Genomic DNA, 23,826 nt, shown 5'->3' on the forward strand with positions numbered 1-23,826 from the left:
ACACTTACACTGCTTTGGCTAGAAAACAGCGTAGCATTCAAGAGTGAAGGAATTTGGGGGAGTTCCCTGGTGGTCCAGTGGTTAGGCACTTTTACTACCAGGGACCTGGGTTCAATCCCTGGTCAGGAAACTAAGATCCCACAAGCCATGTGGCGTGGCCAAAAATAAAAAAACTAAAAAATAGAAGAGTGAAGGAATTGTTATTTTCTTACTATCACATGACTGATATCTGAAAAGACAAATTAGAACTCCAGGGAATTATCTGAGTAGACAGTGAATGATCTGTTCTTTTCCTTATTCTCCAACCATTTTTTTCCTACCTAAATGTTTTTCAACACTTCAATACTAGTTGTTAAGAATGGGTAAAGATGTTTTAATTTTCAAATTTACTCCATTTAGGAGGTACTCAATGAAATAGGACAACATATGTTTCTTTTTGTTTGTTTTAGAAAAACCTACTTCATTTTACCTGTTTAACTATGCTGATTTATTTAACTGAAATCATAGAATCTAATTCTCTAAAATATTTTTTCCAAGAGTTTATCCTTATTGAAATGAATGTTTTTGTCTCCAACAACACTACTGAATAGCACATGAATCAACTAAGAGTTATCTGGGAGTGCTTCACCGCTCTTATGATTAAGACCAACATCTTAATACACCCAAATAGTCTAGGCTGCCCCTGACTTGCTGTGCAGTCTCATTTCATACCACATTCCCAAGCAGAAGTGCCATGCTGGCCAGGCTTCTTTCAGTCTCTCCGATTTACTGTGCTCTCTCCCACCTCAGGACTTTTCGTTTGTGCCAATCCCTCTATTTGGATCGTTCTCTTGCCTTTGCTCCCTGTTTACCACCCCCCCAACCCCCCACATCCCTGACTCTACACGAAGTTAACCCTTATTCACCCTGTAGATCTCTCCAAAAATCACTTCCTCAGGGGAGCCTTCTCTGACCTACGAGACTAGACTAACTTCCCCTCTTATATCCCAGAGCATTAAGCGCCTTTCTTTGATAGCAATTATCACAGCTGTAAATGATGTTTGTGTGACTATTTGAAAAACTTTATGATTTGAGAAAATGCTTTAAGTCATAAATTACGTTCATAACTGTTGATTTTCAAACACAGACATAGACATACTGGAAAAAACCCTTACCTGGGGGAGGCTCAAAGAAGGCTTCCTGCTCCTCCTCGATGGGCTCAGTGTCATTGTGAGCTGTCCGTTTGTGCATGGCCAGCGTGGAGATCTGCTTGTATGTCTTCCCACAGTGGTTACAGTTGTACGGTTTGGAGTGAGTGTGAACAACATGATGTTTGTACAAACTGGAATATTCTGTGAACCTTTTGTCACACCCAGGGACTGTACAAACATATGGCTTTTCCCCTAAGAACAGCACACACATACAAAAAAATCAACTTTTACCTATGAAGGCATAATCATTCCATACCTTCTGGTGGGGGGAGGGGGGAGGGGGTGGGGGAGGGGGCAGAGAGAGGGAACCTCTAGTGGCAAAAATAAATAGCTGTCAAATCCCTTTCTATCCTGCTAGGAGGCAGTGAACAAGAAAAGACTCCTTAACTATGGTTTCAACTTGGATCAAAAGGTGGTCTGCACCCTGAGTCTCATCCCATGCCTGAATACTACTTTCCCCTTAATTACAAGGGATGTGAAAAATAAGGATGGAGATGTTTATTGCCCAGTTAACTCTAAGATTTGGTGAAACTGTTATTGTTACCTGTAACTAGATAATCTAGATATCATTAGTGATACTTTCCTAATAATGGCAATAATAAATGCAATTATTAGTATAACTAATGTAGCTTACCCTAAGCGTTTTTAAAAATATATTTATTTATTTATTTTCTAAAAATTTTTATTTATTTATTTGGTTGCGCCAAGTCTTAGTTGTGGAAGGCGGGTTCCTTAGTTGGGGCTCCAAGGCTCCTTAGTTGCAGCAGGTGGGCTCCTTAGTTGTGTGGCATGCGAACTTTTAGCTGCAGCATGCATGTGGGACCTAGTTCCCTGACCAGGGATTGAACCCAGGCCCTCTGCATTGGGAGCGCAGTCTTATCCACTGCACTGCCAGGGAAGTCCCCAAATATATATATATTTATTTATTTACACTGGGTCTTAGTTGTGGCACATGGGCTCCTTAGTTGCGGCAGAAGGGCTCCTTAGTTGCGGCAGGCAGGCTCCTTAGCTGTGGCATGTGAACTCTTAGTTGTGGCATGCATGTGGGATCTAGTTCCCTGACCAGGGATTGAAACCAGGCCCCCTGCACTGGGAGCGCAGGGTCTTAACCACTGTGCCACCAGGGAAATCCCACCCTAAGGGTTTTATAAGGATAATAAACAAAGATTTTCTAAAAAGTCTATGAGACATAGTTTGGACACTTCAGTAAATCTAAAAGGACACACATTTTATATTAACTTCAGTTGACTTCTTGCATCCAATCAAAAGCTATTAAATATTCACTAAAAACAACTCAATACAAAGTAATTCTTTTTCCATGAAACAGTCTGAGAACAATGTAGGCAGTACATATATTTTTAGAACTTTTCATTATAGAAAATTTCAAACATACACAAAAGTATAGAGAAACAGTGCAATAAACCCCCATGTACCAATCATCTAGCTTCAACTACCAATTTATGGCCAATATAGTTTCATTTATTCACCACACATTTCTGCCCCCTCTTCCCACCCTGGATTATTCTGAAACAGCTCCAGATAGCATTCTATCTCATCTATAAATTTCAGATTGTATAAAAGATGGATGTTTTTAAATAACAAAATTAACAATAATTATTTAATATCATAAAATATCTAGACACTGTTAATATGTAGTGGGGGGAATCTAACACTGAGAGCAAACTGGAACAAATTAACCTAACTGTAGTTTTTTTTTCTTTTATAAATTTATTTATTTATTTATTTTTGGCTGCACTGGGTCTTCATTGCGTGCTTGGGCTTTCTCTAGCTGCAGTGAGTGGGGGCTACTCTTCGTTGTGGTGTGTGGGCTTCTCATTGCGGTGGCTTCTCTTGCTGCGCAGCACGGGCTCTAGATCCCAGGCTCAGTAGTTGTGGCGCACGGGGTTAGTTGCTCCGTGGCATGTGGCATCTTCCAGGACCAGGGTTCAAACCTGTGTCCCCTGCATTGGCAGGCAGATTCTTAACCACTGCGCCACCAGCGAAGTCCCCCCAACCTTAGTTTAAATGAATACTTGTAACCACTTAGAAGGGGTATGGGAGCCAGGGCCAGGGTCGGGGGTAGCAGGGGGAGAATAAACTAATTAAAGTAACTCATACACACAGTATTTGACTAATGCTCTCAGTCTTGGACCAGGCTGGAGTGGGGAAAACTGCAAACAAATCTTCAGCTCTTCTTGGTAGGCTTGTTTATTGTAGTGCTATGGGCAAAACAACTCTGAAACTATTTTAGGTGTAATAAAGGATTAAGCAATGAATAAATGTGTCAATGTTGTTGGAAGCTAGAGCACTTACTATGGAAGAAGGGACATACAAATACGGAATGAGGGAAGAAAAGAGCTCTGTAAGATGAGCTGGAATTGGATGTACTAGTATGAACTCATATACTCTCTAAAATGTGTTTATGTGTGTATACATATGCATATCCCAGTTTGTTCTCATTTTACACATTTCTTGGGTTAACTCCATCTTTTTCCATGGTTCTGAACCAGTAAAACCAACCACAAATATAAAATCAAAATGTAATCTGTAATATACGTCTTAGACATTAGTAATTGAAATTGCTTCTGTCCTTTGCCCAGCCTGCATTCTCAAAGCAGGGCAGGTTAAAGTTCTTATCTTGGGGAATGGTTGTGGGGGAGATATGACAAGGGCAAGGCCAGGCAGGGAAATGTCAGGCAATTCCAACTCAGAGAACCAGCCCTATTCATATTTAGGCTGGAGCAGAAACTGCCACTAGGTGGCACCAAACCACAGTCAAGATGGAAATGAATTTGTATTTTTGGTGGGAGGGGGGTTGTTTTGTGATTTTGTCTTGAAATTATACTTTTTTAAATTGAAGTATAATTGACTTACAATATTAGTTTCAGGTGTATAGCATACTGATTCAATATTTTTATACATTACAAAATGATCACCACAATAAGTCTAGTTACCATTTATCAACGTACCAAGTTATTACAATATTATTGATTATATTCCGTATGCTGTATATCCCATGACTCATTTATTTTATACCTGGAAGCTTGTACCTCTTAATCTCCCATGCCTATTTCACTCATCCCCCAACCCCCTCCCCTCTGGCAACTACCAGGTTTGTTTTCTCTATCCATGTGTCTGTTTTTGTTTTATGTTTGTCTGTTTTATTTTTAAGCTCCACATAAGTGAAATTATATGGTATTTGTCTTTCTCTGTCTGACTTATTTCACTTAGCTTAATACCCTCTAGGTATCCATGTTGTCACAAATTGCAAGATTTCATTCTTTTTTATGGCTAATATTCCATTGTATGTGTATCACATCTTTTTTTTTTAATATTTATTTATTTGGCTGCACTGGGTCTTAGTTGTGGCATGCGGGATCTTTTAGTTGCAGCATGTGGGATCTTTAGTTGCAGCATGCACGATCTTTTAGTTGTGGCATGCAGGATCTTTAATTGCGGCATGCAAACTCTTAGTTGAGGCATGTGGGATCTAGTTCCCTGACCAGGGATTGAACCCGAGCCCCCTGCATTGGGAACATGGAGTCTTAGCCACTGGACCACCAGGGAACTCCCTATGTGTATCACATCTTTATCCATTCATCTATCAATGGATACTTAGGTTGCTTCCATATCTTGGCTACTGTAAATAATGCTGCAATGAACACAGGGGTGTATATATCTTTTTGAATTAGTGTTTTTGTTTTCTTCATTAAAATACCCAGAAGTGTAATTGCTGGATTGTATGGTAGTTCTATTTTTAATTTTTTGAGGAACCTCCATACTGTTTTCCATAGTGGCTGTACCAATTTACATTCCCACCAACAGTGCGATAGGATTTTCTCTTCTCCACATCCTTCCTCATGACTAACTTGGTCACCAGGTCCTTTGCTGTTACCTCTTCAATGTCTTTCATTTTTATCCTTCTCCATCTCACTCACTTCAAATATTCGAACGGCCCTTAATCAGTCTCCTTGCTTATGGTCTCATCTCCCTTTAACTTCTTTCTATGGTATTGACAGAGTGATTTTTTTCCCAAAAAAACAAATTTTCTTTAAATCCTCTTAAGGCTTCCCCTCTGTCCATAGCAGTATTCAAAACTTGTGAATGTACCAGTTTCAAAGGAAAGGGATTGTTGTAAATGCCTGAAAACATTTCCAGAGATATCCAGGGGTCTGCAGAATGCAGACTAACTTACGCAACCAAAGTTCCATTCTTCAAAAATGTCTTTTCATTTTGAATTATCACAAGTTTACTCTTAATATCAGTAATAAAAACAATACATTAAAAATCTCGCTCTCATTCACCTTTCCACTCACATCAAAAATACAACCATCTGGGCTTCCCTGGTGGTGCAGTGGTTGACAGTCCACCTGCCGATGCAGGGGACACGGGTTCGTGCCCTGGTCTGGGAAGATCCCACATGCTGCGGAGCGGCTAGGCCCGTGAGCCATGGCCACTGAGCCTGCGTGTCCGGAGCCTGTGCTCCGCAACGGGAGAGGCCACAAGAGTGAGAGGCCCGCATACCGCAAAAAAACAACCATCTGAAACTAACACAATATTATAAATCAACCATACTTCAAATAAAAAAAAATACAACCACAAAGTGGAGAATCAAAATTAAAACGTTTTAAGAGGAGGGTGGGACGAACTGGGAGACTAGGATTGATATATATACACTACCATGCGTAAAACAGATAGCTAGCAGGAACATGCTATAAAGGACAGGAAGCTCAGCTCGGTGCTCTGTGGCGACCTAGATGGGTGGGATGGGGGAGGGTGGGAGGGAGGTCCAAGAGGGAGGGGATATAGGTATACATATAGCTGATTCACTTCATTGTACAGCAGAAACTAACACAACATTGTAAAACAATTATACTCCAATTAAAAAAAATTTTTTAAAGTTTTGGGTAATTCCCCAGCAGTCCAGTGGTTAGGACTCAGTGCTTTCACTGCAGGGGGCCGGGTATGATCCCTGGTTGGGGAACTAGGAATCCTGCAAACCATGAAGCGTGGCCAAAAAAAAAAAATTAAAAACTTTTGAGCTGCAAATGACACCATCAAGAAATTGAAAAAAAAACGAAAACAAAAAACCCACAATAACAGGAAAAAATGTCTGTAAATCACATACCTAACAAGGGACTTGTATGCAGAATATAATAAAGAATTCTTATAACCCAACCAAAAAAAAGGCAACCCAATTTAAAAAATGGGCTAAGAATCTGAACAGACATTTCCCCCCAAAATACATACAAATGGCCAATAAGCACATAAAAAGATGCTCAACATCATTAGCAAACTAGGAAAATACAAATCAAAAGCACAATGAGGTAGATACCACTTCACACACATTATGATGGCTAAAATCAAAAAGAGAGATAACAACAACTGTTTGCTAGGATGTGGAGAAATTGGAACCCTCATACATTGCTGGTGAGAACGTAAAATGTTGCAGCCACTTTGGAAAACAATTTGGCAGTTCCTCAAAATGTTAAACAAAGTTATCATAAGATCCAACAATTCCACTCCTAGGTGTATACCCAAGAGGAATAAAAACATATATCCAAAAAAAAGAAAAAAATGGAATTCCCTGCTGGTCCAGTGGTTAGGACTCTGCATTCTCACTGCCAAGGGCCTAGGTTCAATCCCTGGCAAGGGAACTAAGATCCCAAGAGCTGTGTGGTACAGCCAAAATAAAAACACCACACATCCAGACAAAAAATTGTACATGAATACTCCAGCAGCATTATTCATAATAGCCAAAAAGTGAAAATAACTGGTAAACTGATAAATAAAATTTGATGCATTCATATAAAGGAATACTAGTCAGTAATTAAAAAGGAAAGAACTATTGATATGACATGGCTGAACCTCAGTACTATTATGCTAAGGGAAAGAAACCAGACAATAAACACCATATACTGTACATCTATATGAAATATTCAGAATGGGAAAATCCACAATTGCTTATGGCTGGGGGGTAGGGTGGGAGAAGACTGCTAACAAGTATGGAGTTTCTTTCAGGTGAGATGAAAATGTTCTAAAATTGGATTTTGGTGATGGTTGTACAACCCTGTGAATATAATAAAAAACAATGAATCATATACTTTAAATGGATGAATTGTACAGTTCGTGAATTATATCTCAATAAAGCTGTTAAAAATATATATCCATAGACACTCTGCAATAATCATGTCTACTATGCCTCCCTAAATCAACTGTCCTGGAAAATATCTTGTCTGTCTCTGTATTTCTGGTGCCTGGCAGGGGAACAAAGAGCAGATGGTCAATAACTGTTGAATAAATAAATGTAAAAATGCTAAGGTGGGGCTTCCCTGGTGGCGCAGTGGTTGAGAGTCCACCTGCCGATGCAGGGGACACGGGTTCGTGCCCCGGTCCGGGAAGATCCCACATGCCGCGGAGCGGCTGGGCCCGTGAGGCCTGGCCGCTGAGCCTGCGTGTCCGGAGCCTGTGCTCCGCAACAGGAGAGGCCACAACAGTGAGAGGCCCGCATACCGCAAAAAAAAAAAAAAAAAAATGCTAAGGTGAAGTTTTTTCAAGTTGCATAATCCATTTCTACCATGCCTAGTGGCAGGAAGGAGGGAAGAGATTACTTGTAAATGGTTTATAGGAGAGGCAGGAATTCAATTGAGCCTTGAAAGACAGAAGACCAAGAACTAGAGACCGTTACCTGTGTGTATCCTCACATGGTTTTTATAATTGGTTGCACTGGCAAATGCCCTCCCACATCCTGGTTCTGTGCAGTAATAAGGTCTTTCTCCTGTGTGTGTCCTAATATGCACTTTTCTGATATTCGATGTTGTGAAAGACCGACCACAGCCTTCAAAGTGACATTTAAAGGGCCTTTCTCCTGAAAACACGAAGGGAAATACATTAAATGGTGCAAAAATACACAGAAAATTGAAATGTCTTATCCTTCAATTCTGCTTAGGATCATTCATGCTCAGACTCTAGCCTTTTTGTATTGAACTTCCCTTTGAGTTTTTTTCTCTTTTTTTCTGTCAACAGCATCATCTACTACAAACTTAAATTTACATAGGAAAATCTGAATAGTATTCAAAACTCATCACTGATTACATGACTTTCCAAAATGGAATTACCCAGAAAGGCATATTAAAAAATGAGCTGAGAAAAGAAGACAAAGAAATACATATCATAAAGAAATACAAAAGAAAAATAGAGTCTGGAATAAGGATTAAGTTAGAACAACCCTAGAATCCCCTAAAAGCTTACCTCCTACTTTATTCTATAATACTTGAAGAAAAAGAATTTTTGGTCCTTTTAAAATCTAGTGTCTAACGCATAATATGAATCAAAAATCCTTGCTGAATATATTACTATTCTCAGGAGCTTGGAGACGCTTGCCTCTGATATAACAGATAAAACTAAGAGCACGAATGAAATAGAAGCAGGGACCTACAGCTTTGTTCCTTAACACTGTAAAGTAAAGCCGATTTGGGATCATATTTGAACTAAAAGTTAAACTTTAATGACTGGAAGAATCCTCCATGAAAATCTGCTAAACTATCTCAGAATATTTAGAAGTATTTGGGGACAAAGCGATAACACTATGTTTAAAACATCTGCAGTAAAATCTCAAACTAAAGGACCTTATGCTATACTACTTAGTCAACAGCTTATAATAGCATCTCTTATCAACAGTTTCTGAAACTCTTCCAGCTCTGATCCAAAGCAAATAATTACCTTTATATTACCAATCTGCAAATAATCAAGTACAAGGAGGGGAGGGGAGGGGAGGGAAGATAAGAACAAAGTACACTTTAGGAAAAGCAGAGAAGGAATTTAAGGACAGGGGAGATGATCACAAGGAAGTAACAAGCCTTTCTTTCTGTGGGGCTGTGAGGGGTTCAGACACTTTTTTTAGAAGCAGCTTAATGCAGAAGAAGCAGTACTAAACTGAGAAGGAACTGGGTGCCTTAGGTTCTGGTCTCTGTTGCGCTACTAAGTAGATGTATAATCCTAGGTAAGTAAGACGGTTGCTCAGATAATTCCTGAAAACTGAGAGGGTTGGTGGTCTAGGGCCATCGTTAATCTCTTGGAACATGAACCCCTTTGAGAATCTAACAGCGTTACAGGCCCTCATCCTGGAAAGAAGCATACATGCACGAATGGCAAATTGCATGGAGTTTTGGGAGTTTAAGAGAAGCCCTTGACGTTGACTCCCTGAAACGCTTCCAGAAACTACTTCCCCAAGTTCCTTCCTGCAGATTAAGAACTCCTTGCCTAGATATGACATTTCTTCACACCAGTACCTGTATGAGTTCTGATATGTTTTTGTAGATCTCCTGAAGTTTTGAAAGATTTAGTACAATTATCTTCTGAACACCGATATGGCTTTTCTCCTGTATGAGTTCTGACATGACTTTTTAATCCATAACCTTTAAGAAAAATTTAAAAGAAATGTAATTACACAAGACCGCTCTAAGCATGCCCATTGAGATTAAGTTATTGAAAAATATAGTAAACACCAAGGATATAATACTAGGCAAACACAACAGAATAACTATTAAAAAGGTACAAGAGTATGACAACTCAGGACTGTCCTGCTGAAAATTCAATAGTTTCATCTCTGTCTAGAAGAGATTGTGTGCTTCTTTTTTTAAAGTGCCCCAATCTTATTAGATGTTTACAACTCATACCCCAAAATCTTGAAGTAGAATCAAGACATGATACCCGGAGAAAACCATAATTCAAAAAGATACATGCACTGCAATGTTCACTGCAGCACTATTTACAATAGCCAGGATATGGAAGCAACCTAAACGTCCATCAACAGAGGAATGGATAAAGAAGATATGTACATATATACAATGGAATATTACTCAGCCATAAAAAAGAACAAAATAATGCCACCTGCAGGAACATGGATGGACCTAGAGATTGCCATACTGAGTGAAGTAAGTCAGACACAGAAAGACAAATATCATATGATATTGCTTATATGTGGAATCTAAAAAAAAGGGTACAAATGAACTTATTTACAAAACAGAAGTAGAGTCACGATGTAGAAAACAAACTTACGGTTACCAGGGGATAAGTGGGGGGTGGGAGAGATAAATTAGGAGGCTCAGAATGACATATACACACTACTATATATAAAATAACTAATAAGAACCTGTTGCATAGCATAGGGAACTCTACTCAATACTCTGTAATGGCCTATATGGGAAAAGAATCCAAAAAAAAAAAAAAGGGGAGAGTGGATATATGAATATGTATAACTGATTCACTTGCTGTACACCTGAAACTATCACAACACTGTAAATCAACTATACTCCAATAAAATTTTTTTAAAAATAAATAAATGAATAAATGGATGAATACAGGAAAAAAACTTATAGAATGTTACAATTAATATTTGTACAGTAAACTGTATGTAAATTTTACCTCAAAAAAGAAATGTAAACAAATATTGATATGCATGCTGAACTGTTTATGGTGGTATACTCTAACATTTTTCATTTATATAAATGTTTGTAAATTTTCATAATAAAAAAGAAAAAATCCTGAGAAACAAAACCAAAAAGAATTGTGACATGGAATGAGGAATAGGGTGAAGTCAGGAGGCCTGGCAACGGTCCTGGCCCTCTTGGATATGTACCTGGGAGGGACCTGTCCCACTGCTAAGCCCCTGTTTCCCATGGTTCCCCCTAAGGTCTGTCCTAATGTTAAACTCTGTGTCAGCTTTAATGCTTGACTTTTGTTTTTCCTGCTAAAAGAAAGCAGAGTGTGGAGTGAAATAACAAACACAGTAGGCAGAAACAGGTCTGAGGAGCAAAATGAGAACACAGAGAGAGAACAGAGCAAGCAGGACAAAACGCAGTAAGGGAGAGATTGGAAAACTAGTCACTGTGTGCCCACTAATTCAGACCAAGGCAAGGGGTCAGTTCCTGCCTCTGACCCGTCTCTGCTTGACCCCCAAGTGGAACCAAGAAACAAAGAAAATTCATGTTTTTACCTGTTGCAAATGCTTTCCCACAGCCTGCATGCTCACACTGATAAGGCCGGTCTCCTGTGTGTGATCGCTCATGCACCTGTTATTAAAACACGGGCATGAGTTTATTTCCTTGAGGCACTCCACAGGTGGATGGTCTACACAGAGACCTTTTTTATTTCCCCACTGCTGAATTATGTTGTTGCTTGTATGTTATTTTTGAAAAACAAAAGATAACTTCTTTTCTCAAAAACTACAGGTCAATAATTCTCAATATAGACCAAATGTTGTACGTTAAGAAGTACTCATTTTAAATAAGGAACAGGGGACTTCCCTGGTGGCACAGTGGTTAAGAATCCGCCTGCTAATGCAGGGGACACGGCTTCCATCCCTGGTCCGGGAAGATCCCACACGACACAAAGCAACTAAGCCCGTGCGCCACAACTACTGAGCCTGCACTCTAGAGCCCGTGAGCCACAACTACTGAAGCCTGCGTGCCACAACTGCTGAGCCCACGTGCTGCAACTACCGAAGCCCATGTGCCTAGAGCCCATGCTCCATAACAAGAGAAGCCACCATAATGAGAAGCCCACTCGCCGCAACTAGAGAAAGCCCGTGTGCAGCAACGGAGACCCAACGCAGCCAAAAATAAAAATATATATATATATATAAATTAAAAAATAAGAGGTTCAAGTTTTTCTAGAGTGGTCAAAGGTGTTTGAATGGAACATGTACCTGGTGAGACGCAGGAGTACAAGGAGACGCTACACAACATAAGGCTAAGAGTGTGGAGGCTGCTGGCAGAGGGGCCTCAATCTGAGGCAAGGCTTCACTGCTGACTAGTGGTGTGGCCATGGCACTTGCCTTCTCTCAGCCTCAAAGTCCTCTCTGTAAAGTGGGGACATAATAGTACCTACGATAGAGGGCTGCTGTGACAAATGAATACTCATGACAATGGCCAACATTTACTGAACCTTTACCACATGCCAGGCCATTCTCTTCAGTACTTTACATGTACAGAATTAACTAACTTAATTCTCACAACCACTCATTGAGGGAGGTACTTTTATCATCCAATATTATAGATAAGGAAAATGAGGTACTTAAGAGGTCAAGTGACATGTAAACACTGATAAGTAGTGGAGATGGGCTCTAGGGATGTTATTCCAAATATGCTAAATGCACACTTCCTGACACATTGTGAGTTATTCAATAAATGTTAGCTATTATTTTTATGGGTCATGGTATGTTGTGTTTAGCTGCAATCAAAATACTTGGCCTATGTATTTGATAGACAGGACAAATTAACACCAACTTTCACTATATTTCAGCAAATCACTGTTAACGGAATGATTACACATATATCTCCCATGTAATTACATAAATTTCACATTTGAGAAAAGTGTATTCAAATATGTAGAGTACCCCTATCATGTGTCACGTAGTATGCTGGACCTGAGGGAGCCAGAGATGAAAAAAGCATAGTCCAAGCCCTCAAAGAGTTCAGTTTCTAAAATCTGCATAGGCTTTTGTGTGAGTATATTTGTATCTTGATAGGTGGGGGAGAACAATGGTGTCTGAATACTGCAAACACATTATATTGGCATTTAATGCCCTATTCTCATAACTAGACACAGCCTTCCCTTCATATATACCTTAAGATGATGAGCTGTTGTATATAATTTTCCACATCCGTCATAGCCACAACGAAAGGCCTTCTCTCCACTCTGTTGAGACTTAGCAGTTACTCTTGTTGCATGTCCTTGTAAGACAATCTAGATGAAACAAAAAGTATGATTTAAATTATTTATACAGAAATAAAGTAGATGAAATTACAATTTTCAGGATAAAAAAGATAAAACTGTAATGTGGTTTTCCAGACTCAGGTCATCATTTTATGAAGATTCTATCATGCTGAGCCAGTTAGTTAATTCTGTTCCATGGCTGAAGTCAGCAGCTCTGGAAGAAGTCAAAAGGAGATCCACAAGGGGGCATAGTCAGCGCTCACAGGTCGATTCCCACTCTAGAAAAGTCAAGCCAGGGAGCATCCATCGATGCATTATATGCAGGTGTTCCTTGACATACTCCAGGGAATTAAGTGTATGTGTGTGTGTGTGTGTGTGTGTGTGTGTGTGTGTGTATGTGTGTGTATGTATATATATGTATATATATTTATAATGTATATATGTATTTTAGGACATATGTTCTAAACAATGTAAAAATCATTTTCAATTTCAAAAGCAAAGGAAAAGAGGGGGTTAGGTCATTTGAGTCGCCTGTGGGAGACATTACAATCCATATGATCCTAGTCTATACTTACATAGTGTTAAGTAGAAGATCACTTCTCTGGAACTCAACACAAGACTTTAAACAACTGCACTGATGTTAGAGGTTTTTTAAAGATTATGACCTATTTTAGAAATTGAGGTACCATGAAAATTGAAGAATAACTTTCTACTCTGTGGGCATGTGGTGATGGTGCTGCCACATCCTATCTGTGCAGATTGTCATACTTGGCTCAAAAATGACTCTGGGACTTCCCTGGTGGCGCAGTGGTTAAAAATCCACCTGCCAATGCAGGGGACACGGGTTCGAGCCCTGGTCCAGGAAGATCCCACATGCCGTGGAGCAACTAAGCCTGTGCACCACAACTACTGAGCCTGAGCTCTAGAGCCGTGAGCCACAACTACTGACCCATGCACCCAGAGCCCATGCTCCACAATAAGAGAAGCCACCACAATGAGAAGCACGTGCACTGCGACCAAGGGTAGCACCTGCTCACCACAAGTAGAGAAAGCCTGCGCAGCAACGAAGACCCAATGCAGCCAAAAATAAATAAATAAAAATAAATTGTTTTAAAAAACTGCCAAGCCAAAGGACTTTGATCTCCAATGTAAATAAAATTAGTTTTTAATGAAGTCAAAACTAATGGAAACCATGAAAAAGGACCTTGGATTCTAACAGAACATGTAAAGCATCAACAATGCTGCATGATGCTAACACATTTACAAATTACATTCTCATGTGTTACCTAAAATATTAATCAAATGAAACTCTCATTTGGTTTTCATAACCCCACGAGATGGGTAAGGCAAAGATTATTGTTCTCATTTAGCTAATAAGTCTCAGATCCACAGAAATTAAGTAATTTGCCCACAGTCACACAGATACTACATAGCAGAATGGAAGCTCGACTGAGATGTTTTTATTACAAATTACATGTTACTTTAATAGCACGCTGTTCTGCTTAACTAAGGGTGGTGTAGCTGAAGGGCAATGACAACAGTCATAGCCTCCCTGAAACACACATATCCCATCATCCTTATGGTTCTTACAACTGAACACATGGGCAAACTTAGAGTACTTCAGATGAGTGTTTTCAAATTCGGTACTACTGGGGCTTCCCTGGTGGCGCAGTGGTTGAGAGTCCACCTGCCGATGCAGGCGACACAGGTTTGTGCCCTGGTCCGGGAAGATCCCACATGCTGCGGAGCAGCTGGGCCCGTGAGCCATGGCCGCTGAGCCTGCGTGTCCGGAGCCTGTGCTCCGCAACGGGAGAGGCCACAACAGTGAGAGGCCCGCGTACCACCAAAAAAACAAAACAAAACAAAACAAATTCGGTACTGCTGACATTTTGAAAGAATAATTCTTTGTTGTAGTGGGGCTGTTCTATGCCTTGCAGGACATCTACCCAGAATACGTCCCCAATTGTGACAACCAAACTTGTCTTCAGACACTGCCAAATGTCCCCCAGGGGGCAAAACTGCCTTCCCACAAGCGCATTAAGTTTTAGATACTCTAGGTCTTTCTTGTTCTATGAAATCTGGTTTCAAGTAAGAGATCAGCTCAGCAGCACAACTAGTATGCTTATGTTATAGATGAAAGAAAAAGCTCTAAACTGTAAGCATCACAATGAAAAAAAATCTAAAGCTTTGAAACAAGACTGTAAAAAAAATCTATCGCATTAGGTATAGACCTCTTTACTTTAAAGTTCAGCCAGACACAGAGTTACAACTTCTTAAGCAACTCTGGCAGAAGTAGGATGAGTACTAAGAGACAAACCAAGACGTTACAGGTCCTGCTTATTTGCAGCGGTTCTTCTGGGATATTTTGACCTTTTAATACCACGTATTGGGTCCTCAACCTCAACTATGGTACTCAATTGTTTTGGAGGATAGAAGATTCAGAAACTTCTGGTCTAGCACTTAATGAAGAGAAATATGAGTCACAAATACAAGCCACATATATAATTTTTTTTTTTTGGCCGTGGTGGGTCTTCGTTGCTGCGCACGGGCTTTCTCTAGCTGCGGCGAGCAGCGGCTACTCTTCGTTGCAGTGTGCAGCCTTCTCATCGAGGTGGTTTCTCTTGTTGTGGCTCGCGAGCTCTAGGCACGCAGGCTTTAGTAGTTGTGGTGCACGGGCTTAGCTGCTCCGCGGCATGTGGGATCTTCCCAGGGATGGAACCTGTGTCCCCTGCACTGGCAGGCAGATTGTTAACCACTGCACCACCAGGGAAGTCCCCACATATATAATTTAAAATGTTCTAGTAACTACATTTTAAAAGGAAAAAGAAACAGGTGAAATTAATTTTAGTAATTATTTTATTTTACCTAGTATGTCCAAAATATTATCATTTCAACATGTAATCAACAGGAGACATTATTAATGAGATATTTTACATTCTTTTTTTTTTTTTTTTGCTGTATGCGGGCCTCTCACTGGTGTGGCCTCTCCCATTGCGGAGCATAGGCTCCGGACGCGCAGGCTCAGCGGCCATGCCTCACGGGCGCAGCCGCTCCGCGGCATGTGGGATCTTCCCGTACCAGGGCACGAACCCGCGTCCCCTGCATCGGCAGGTGGACTCTCAACCACTGCGCCACCAGGGAAGCCCTACATTCTTATTTTCACTGTAAGTCTTTTAACTCTGGTATGTATTTTACACTCACGGCACATGCCAATTCTGGCTAGTCACATTTCAAGTGCTCAGTAGCGACAACATTTTGGACAGCATAGATCTAGTCTGTAAGGAGAGGTACAAAGGGAAAAGGCGAAAAAGCTACAGTCAGAACAAAAATCCTATTCAACTTTCTTCATTTTCTTTGTCTATTGGCACAAACACCAAATGGTTATATATCTGCAGATAAAGAGTAAGCGTGCTTTTTACGACATTCTGTTTCAGCAGTTCTGAATTCCTAGTATGTTTCTGGGTTCAGAAATTAATTATTGATCGTAATAGAATTTTATGCTAATAGTATAATGTTATACGGACCAATGGTAAATTCACTCATTTTTTGTAAGACCTATTCTAGTTTATTACAAGTGTAGTTACAACTGTCTTTCTTTAAAAATATTCTATTATTTAAAAACTTAATTGTTAGTCACTAATAAGAGACAGAACCCTATTGGGCCACTCCAAGGCACTGACCTACATCTCTTGTATATATTTACACTGTGTTTGCATTTTAGTAGAGTTTGACTTTGATAGATTTGACATATTGCAGTATAAAAAACATTAAAGTCTCATTTTATGAATTCAAAGACTTGAAAATTTTGCCAAGAATCATGTAGTTTCAAAGCTGGTGGGCTTAATGATTTACAAACTGTGTTTATATTACTGCTACTTCATGGCATCACTTCAGTGATAAATAGAAATACTGGCTATCCAGCAACGTTTAAAAGCATCAAATTTTTACCAGTGATTTCTTTTATTATTATTTTATTTATTTATTTATTTATTTTTTGCAGTACGCGGGCCTCTCACTTTGTGGCCTCTCCCGTTGTGGAGCACAGGCTCCAGACATGCAGGCTCAGTGGCCATGGCTTATGGGCCTAGGCGCTCCGCGGCATGTGGGATCTTCCCGGACCAGGGCACGAACCCGTGTCCCCTGCATCGGCAGGCGGACTCTCAACCACTGTGCCACCAGGGAAGCCCTCTTTTATTATTTATTATTATTATAAATATAAAATCTTCTTGATAACCCCCAACAGTACTACTCAATGGCATTAAGTAGTGATGCTAATGCTCAAGTTAAAAAGTGTTGCCTGAAGCAATAACTTTAGGAGTTAAAGATGATAAAACACTTGGAAGACTGCAAAAAACTATGAGGGAGCAGTCAGCCAAATACTAGAGATAATTGCTGAGAAAAAAAGGAGCAGCATTAAAGCAGTAATAAACTACAGTGATTATATAAGCTCCAAGAACATCCACCCACACAAACACCAACCCCTCAAACAAACACAAAAACACATAATTCATAACAGAGTCTTGAAATTTGACTTGTAGATCTCCCAGAATGCATCTGTGACTACTCTGTACTTAACTACAAACCTTGGCGAGGCTCTGCAGCTCTAGGCTGTTATTTGGGTAAGGGATAGCCAAGGACTGGACCCAAGGTGAGCATCTGAATCAAGGGCAGCCAACCAGTGGCCATCTGCAGCCCAGGAAGGAGTCTGGCAGAAGCAGTAAAAACAGCTTTGCCCAGAAGGAACAATGACAATTAGCTAGACTGGACCTTCTCTCCAGAAGTTGAAAAGGAAAGTATGGAGGGAATCAGTTGTAAACAGAAGAAACAAAAACATATAAAAAACAAAGTAGCAAGGGTTAGTCAGTCACAGTAAGGGTGAAGGCCCAGAAAAAGGATCCACAAGCTGCCGAGGGTGGGGCAGACAGAAGACCGCCTGGTCTCCAAAACTGCTTTGGACTCCACAACACAAGCTTCATCTGGATTTCTGTGATATTTCTATTTCTTTAGTGCCACTTTCATCCATATAATGAATTCTGAGACCTGAGGAGGTAATCTGAGAAAGCTGCTGCCTAATGCATACACTGTTTTTCTGAATTGGTAAGATATTCCTAGGGAGGTAGTGAGTTCTTGCTTTCGTCCCTAGAAGGGCTCAGAAATGCTAAGAGAAAGAGATTCTAATATAAAAAAGTAGCCTTACATACCTGCATTTTTTTCTCTTGCTCATTTTCTCCAATCATTCCTGAACCTGTTACGCTTTCACTTCCATCAATGGACACCTACAGGAATAAAATAAAGCTTAAAAAATTTTTCACATATTGATAACTGTTTAGGCTGGGAGATAAGTACATGGGTACATTATCATTTATTTCTGTGTGTGTTTGAAAATTTCCATTATAAAAATGGGGGAAAAACCTTTTAAATTATATAAATGATATAATTTCAATGCAGGGAAAAAAACACAGCCCTTTTGATATAAAACTTAATTGAGGGGAAAAAAAAAAAAACTTAATTGAGGGGCTTCTCCGGTGGCGCAGTGGTTGAGAGTCCGCCTGCCGATGCAGGGGACACGGGTTCGTGCCCCGGTCCGCGAAGATCCCACATGCTGCGGAGCGGCTGGGCCCGTGAGCCATGGCCGCTGAGCCTGCGCGTCCAGAGCCCGTGCTCCGCAGCAGGAGAGGCCACAACAGTGAGAGGCCCGTGTACCGCAAAAAAAAAAAAAAAAAAAAAAAAACTTAATTGAGATTTTCCTTCACCTTTCCAAACTCTAGTTTCTACTTTATAATTCATAAGCAGTTCCATCTATACCTCATTGCTTCTTTTATGTCACTCATACTTGAGTATATCTTTGTGTGAATTACCTGCCACCCATTTCTCTTCTATAAGCTTTTACTCCATTCCTTTTTTTGTCTTCAAATGTTCCTTTCTACCCTTCACTTCTTTTAAGATAAATGCTGATCTTCTCCTTGATGCTGTCTGATTTTGACTCTGAATTCCTAGTTTCTTATTGTTTTTTTGCTTTCTTTTCTTTTAGTGAAAGATAAAGAAGCTGTATCTGGGATGTTCTTCACATTGTAAAATGCTGTACCTTTGCTGCATACTGTTCCAAAGCACTGATGGTGTCGGGATCGATCGTGGCATCCCCAGTGTGTAGACCTGCCACTGTCCCATCAGCCTGAATTGCCAAGATGGTGTCAGACTGTGGGACTTGCACTGCATGGTGGATGTAAGCTGTGGTGCCGTCTTCCAGCTGAACTGCCTGTAATGCACTCTGGTCATAACTATCTGAGGGAGTAGAAGAGAATAGCATTAAATTAAAGGTAGTCTGATAAACAGTTACATATTTAAAGGAAGAAGGGAATGAACTTTTATCGAATATTTACTATGAGCAGGGCCCATGTGCTTTACGTATGTTATTTCATTCAATCCTCACAATGATTCTGTGAGGCAGGTATATTTACACCTTATTGTACGAATGGGAAACTGAGGCTTGAGGAAGTAAAGTCACTTTCCTTAGGACCCAGGAAATAAAAAAAACTAACAATTAACAGTCAAAAATCAGTATGCAGGGCTTCCCTGGTGGCGCAGTAGTTAAGAATCTGCCTGCAAATGCAGGGGACATGGGTTTGAGCCCTGGTCCGAGAAGATCCTACATGCCACAGAGCAACTAAGCCTGTGCGCCACAACTACTAAGCCTGCACTCTAGAGCCCGTGAGCCACAACTACTGAGGCCCGTGTGCCACAACTACTGAAGCCTGCGCGCCTAGAGCCTGTGCTCCGCAACAAGAGAAGACACCGCAATGAGAAGCCCGTGCACTGCAACGAAGAGTACTCCCGCTCTCCAAAACTAGAGAAAGCCCACATGCAGCAACGAAGACCCAATGCAGCAATCAATCAATCAATAAATTTATTTAAATAAAAAAGGAGTACTAAAAAAAAAAAATCAGTATGCAGAGAAACCAGGATCTGAACTCATGTCAGTATGACTCCATGGTTTTTTCCCCCTTCTAAATAACCATACTAAGAAACATACAGCATTATGAAATAATAAATCTAGCCAATTACAGTGAACCTGTGATCAACTCCCACTGCTAAGGAAAAAAAATTTTCAGAGTTTACTTTTCTCAACTTTAAATAAATTTATTTACAAATTCAAATATTCTATATTTTAAAAAATTTCTTCCTTTGGTTTCACAACTAAATATAGTCTTTTAAAACATTTACAGTCATTCTATAATAAAGTATTTTATAAAGTAATAACAATAGCTAATATTTATTGAGCATTTACTATGTGATAAATATTGTTCCAAGTGCTCTACATGTTTGTACATTTTGTCTTCACAACTACCCTATGATGTGGATACTTATCATAATCCTCATTTCAGATGATGAAATTGAAGCACAAAAAGGTTAAATAATTTGCTCGGGGGCACACAGCTAAAAGACAGCAGACCCAGATTTGAACCCAGATAGTCTGGCTACAGAGCTGTGCTCATTGCTCCTATGCATTCCACCTCAAACCCCTGGTCCTCCCTACACAAAGCTAATAAACATGAACATTTTGCCATATTTGCTTCAGATAGTTTCAAAATTTTTATTTAGTTTTAAAGACCAACACAAGGGGCAAAGGACCTTGCTAAAGACATTATATTTAAAAGGAAGAAAAAAATCAACAATTTAACTTTCAAGTGTTTAATTTCATATTTTAAAGGCAGCCTCTAGTTGAAGTCTTTCAGAGACCAGGGGTTTGCTATTTCAACCTGTTACTGGACAACTCAAATTATTAGAAAGTTTTCCCTTAGACTGTGCCAAAATCTACCATCTTATATTTGAGAGAACAAGCATAATCCTTCTTTTACATGACAACAGCATTTCTGCAACTAAAGGCAGGTCTTATTTTTCCCACACCCTACCCCCCCCTTATTTTATTCAAATGTTCAAAGCTAATTTACCTTTGGAGGTATGGTGAATAAATGCTGTAGTTCCATCTTCTAACTGCACTGCTTGCCCATCCTCTAAACGCAAACTGTCCCCTGCTCAAGAACAATGTTTACATTTAGATCCCATATTTTCCAAGCATATTCTGATAACTCAACAACAACAGAGTCAATAAACCATTAAACACATCATACAAACCTACACTTCCTTTATGGATCCTTCAACATTTAAATAATTTCAGCAAAGCTGCTCTGAATAAGTGTTTAAAGGTAAAAAGATATTAGAATACCTGTTTTAGGAATATTTACCAGGAGATAGGAGAATTGAAAGAAGGAAAAAAAAGAAAATGAGAAGGCGTGTAGGATTTATCTCAAATAATAGAAATATTCACTTAGAACTGTTGCCCATTTATCTCCAGAGTAAAGTCTAGTAATTTCTTTTCCATTAACTTCGAGAGAATATCTCAATTAAGTTAAAATGGTCTTTAGATCCTCTCCCCTTTCAGAAGGAGACCTAGAGATCAGGACTAAGTTTAAGTAGTAAGAGGCAGTTGGAGGCAGCAAATACTGAAGTATGAGAATCAGAAGGGTAAGTAAATATCAAATACTTACTACTTTTAGGTATGGGTACATGTTGAACATAGGCAGCAGAACCATCCTCCAACTGAATGACCTGACCATCTATGAGTTTCCCATCTAGAACAAACAATTTAAGCCAATAAATTAGCACAAGCAAAAATTTTAAACTTTATACAATTTCAAAATGATATCAACTATAAAAACATACACTACTTAAGATCATGTTCATCTTGATTCTTCCCTCAATGTTCTGAGGCAATTCAATAACACATCCAGTGATCCTACAGAAAGCAGAAAATCCTCCCTCAGCCATCCTTTCTCCCCTCCGATTTTCAATTAGACAAGTTCAAGAGGAAGAGTGGCTCATCTGAGCAAGCTACATGAGTCAAACCTCTATATACCTTTCAGAGCCACTTAGGAATCATGACCCTGACCCCAGCGAAGCTGAAACTGGGAAGATAGAAAGATGTATCAGTATACATGAGGTCAGCTGTCATTCTCATCCCTGGGGGCTACAAGTCCCTTGACTATGTATACATATGCTCAGTAGCTTTCCAAAAAAACAAGGAATTTGAGAACTAGGCTATTTCTTGGAGCAAAGTAAACACTGATTTAGAAACAATGTTATAAAAGAAAAACCAAATGTCTACTTTTACGCATATTTTGTAAAAACATTAAATAATAATTTAAAGGGAAAAAGTGAGAAAGGTCTTACTAAAAATAGGTCAGGGACACTACCCCCTCCCCTCTTCCTCACTAATTCTGATACCCCAGAGTATCTTCCAAATATCTCAAAAAGTGTCCTCAAATTATCAAAACAAAATTTAAGTTAAACTGAAATTACTACCATATGTAGTACAGTGTCTGTAGGAGGGATTGGAAAGTGGTATAACTGCTAGGTGTTCCAACTCTGAGGTTATGAATTGCTGGTAATAACCAATGGGCTGTATATGAGGCACATACCTTTAGAATTGTGTTGTATATAAGCAGTAGAACCATCTGCAAGTGTTACTGCTTGCAGGCTTACACCTTCCATATTTTCTAAATTGTCACCATCTATTATAAAAAAAAAAGTTATTTTCTTTAGGTAACTATCATATGTGTGTGATGTTTAATTTTTTAAAAAATAAAAATTAGTCAAAAGGCAGATTGCTTAACTTAGACTCAAATGGCATTTCTTATAGCATTTACAAAAAATATTTCTACACCCTACTATACCAGCATCCATACCAGGGTAAAAATGCTCATAAAAAGGCTTAGCTTTGTGTTGCCTTTAGCTAAAGGAGGAGGAACAAAGTAAACAGTATTGTAAGTTTTCATTTTCCCTTAAGATAAATATTTCCAAACCCACATGATCCCTTCAAATAAGATTGCTCACCTGCCACAGTTACTGCCTCTGTCAGGCACAAGGTAACATGCTGAGCCTCCATTCCTCCTCCAGGAAACTCTGTCATTCCCTGAGAATCTCGATTTATCTGGGCTAACAACATTTTCTACCTTGAAAAAAACGTAGGCATTGAGAACAAAGAACGATGTATATGAAATAAAATCTACAAACAATATTTATGAACCATAAAAAATTGCTACGGAAGTGAACAGTGTTTGAAATAAGCTGAAATTTCACTTAATATGCAGGGTAAAAGTATTTGCCCGAAGTCCAGAGCATGCTTTTAATAATTCATCAGTAAACTATTGAGCACACCCAAGTCTTGCCCATCAGTTCTGTACCATGTCTAAAATTCCCATAATTAGTGTTCTTTGGGTTTAACATGGTTGAAGATTCCCACTGAGAATCCATGAATGGATTGAGTTAATCCTGTTGACTCAATCTTCAGAAATCTATGCTGAACCTGGCCACTTCTGACAAGCTTCGCCATTACCTCCCTGATCCAAGCCACTACCATCTCTCACCCTGAGATGTTACTGCAATAGCATCCTAACTGGTCTCCTTGCTTCTACTGTGACTTCCCTCATCTCCTCTCAACACAACAGTCAGATTGTCCTTTTGAATGAAAAAGTTAGATCACATCTCTCTTCTGCTCAAAACCCTTTGATGATTTCTCATCAGAGTAAAGCCAAAAGTCCTTACACTAGCCTATGAGGCCAATGATCTTGCCCCCATTTCTACTACTCTCCGTCTCATTCGTTCCATTTCAGCCACACTGGTGCCCTTGCTTTCCCTCAAACATACTGGATGTTCTGCTGCCTCAGGACCTTTACATTTGATGTTCCTTCTGCTTGAAACATTCTTCCTGGTATCTTCATTATTACTCCCTCATCTTCTTCCAGTCTTTGTTCAATGGCACCTCAACGAGAGCTTCCTTATTCACCTCATTGCAAACTGTACCTCCAATCCCACAATGATGATATACTCCAGCCCTCTTCCCTCCTTTATATTTCGGCAT

General features: G+C 39.6%; 1 protein-coding gene across 13 annotated transcripts in view; it reads right to left on the minus strand.

The window, feature by feature from the left end:
- The window catches only part of ZNF143 (zinc finger protein 143), a 55,225-nt gene that overhangs the window by 16,885 nt on the left and 14,514 nt on the right, over window positions 1–23,826 (minus strand). For 9 of the 13 annotated variants that reach the window (XM_060303516.2, XM_060303521.2, XM_060303519.2 and 6 more), the window contains 11 exons: window positions 22,800–22,918; window positions 22,385–22,477; window positions 21,455–21,538; window positions 20,858–20,941; window positions 18,994–19,190; window positions 18,110–18,184; window positions 12,819–12,938; window positions 11,188–11,263; window positions 9,482–9,607; window positions 7,879–8,058; window positions 1,155–1,382 (listed from right to left, as the gene is read on the minus strand). In XM_060303516.2, coding sequence (XP_060159499.1) covers window positions 1,155–1,382; window positions 7,879–8,058; window positions 9,482–9,607; window positions 11,188–11,263; window positions 12,819–12,938; window positions 18,110–18,184; window positions 18,994–19,190; window positions 20,858–20,941; window positions 21,455–21,538; window positions 22,385–22,477; window positions 22,800–22,911 — 1,375 coding nt within the window. In that variant the 5' untranslated portion in view covers window positions 22,912–22,918. The remainder of the gene's footprint in view (window positions 1–1,154; window positions 1,383–7,878; window positions 8,059–9,481; window positions 9,608–11,187; window positions 11,264–12,818; window positions 12,939–18,109; window positions 18,185–18,993; window positions 19,191–20,857; window positions 20,942–21,454; window positions 21,539–22,384; window positions 22,478–22,799; window positions 22,919–23,826) is intronic. The other 4 variants (XM_060303520.2, XM_060303524.2, XM_030831344.3 and 1 more) reach the window with 2 other exon arrangements.

Source organism: Globicephala melas, chromosome 8, assembly GCF_963455315.2.
Source record: "Globicephala melas chromosome 8, mGloMel1.2, whole genome shotgun sequence".
Lineage (NCBI taxonomy): Eukaryota > Metazoa > Chordata > Mammalia > Artiodactyla > Delphinidae > Globicephala > Globicephala melas.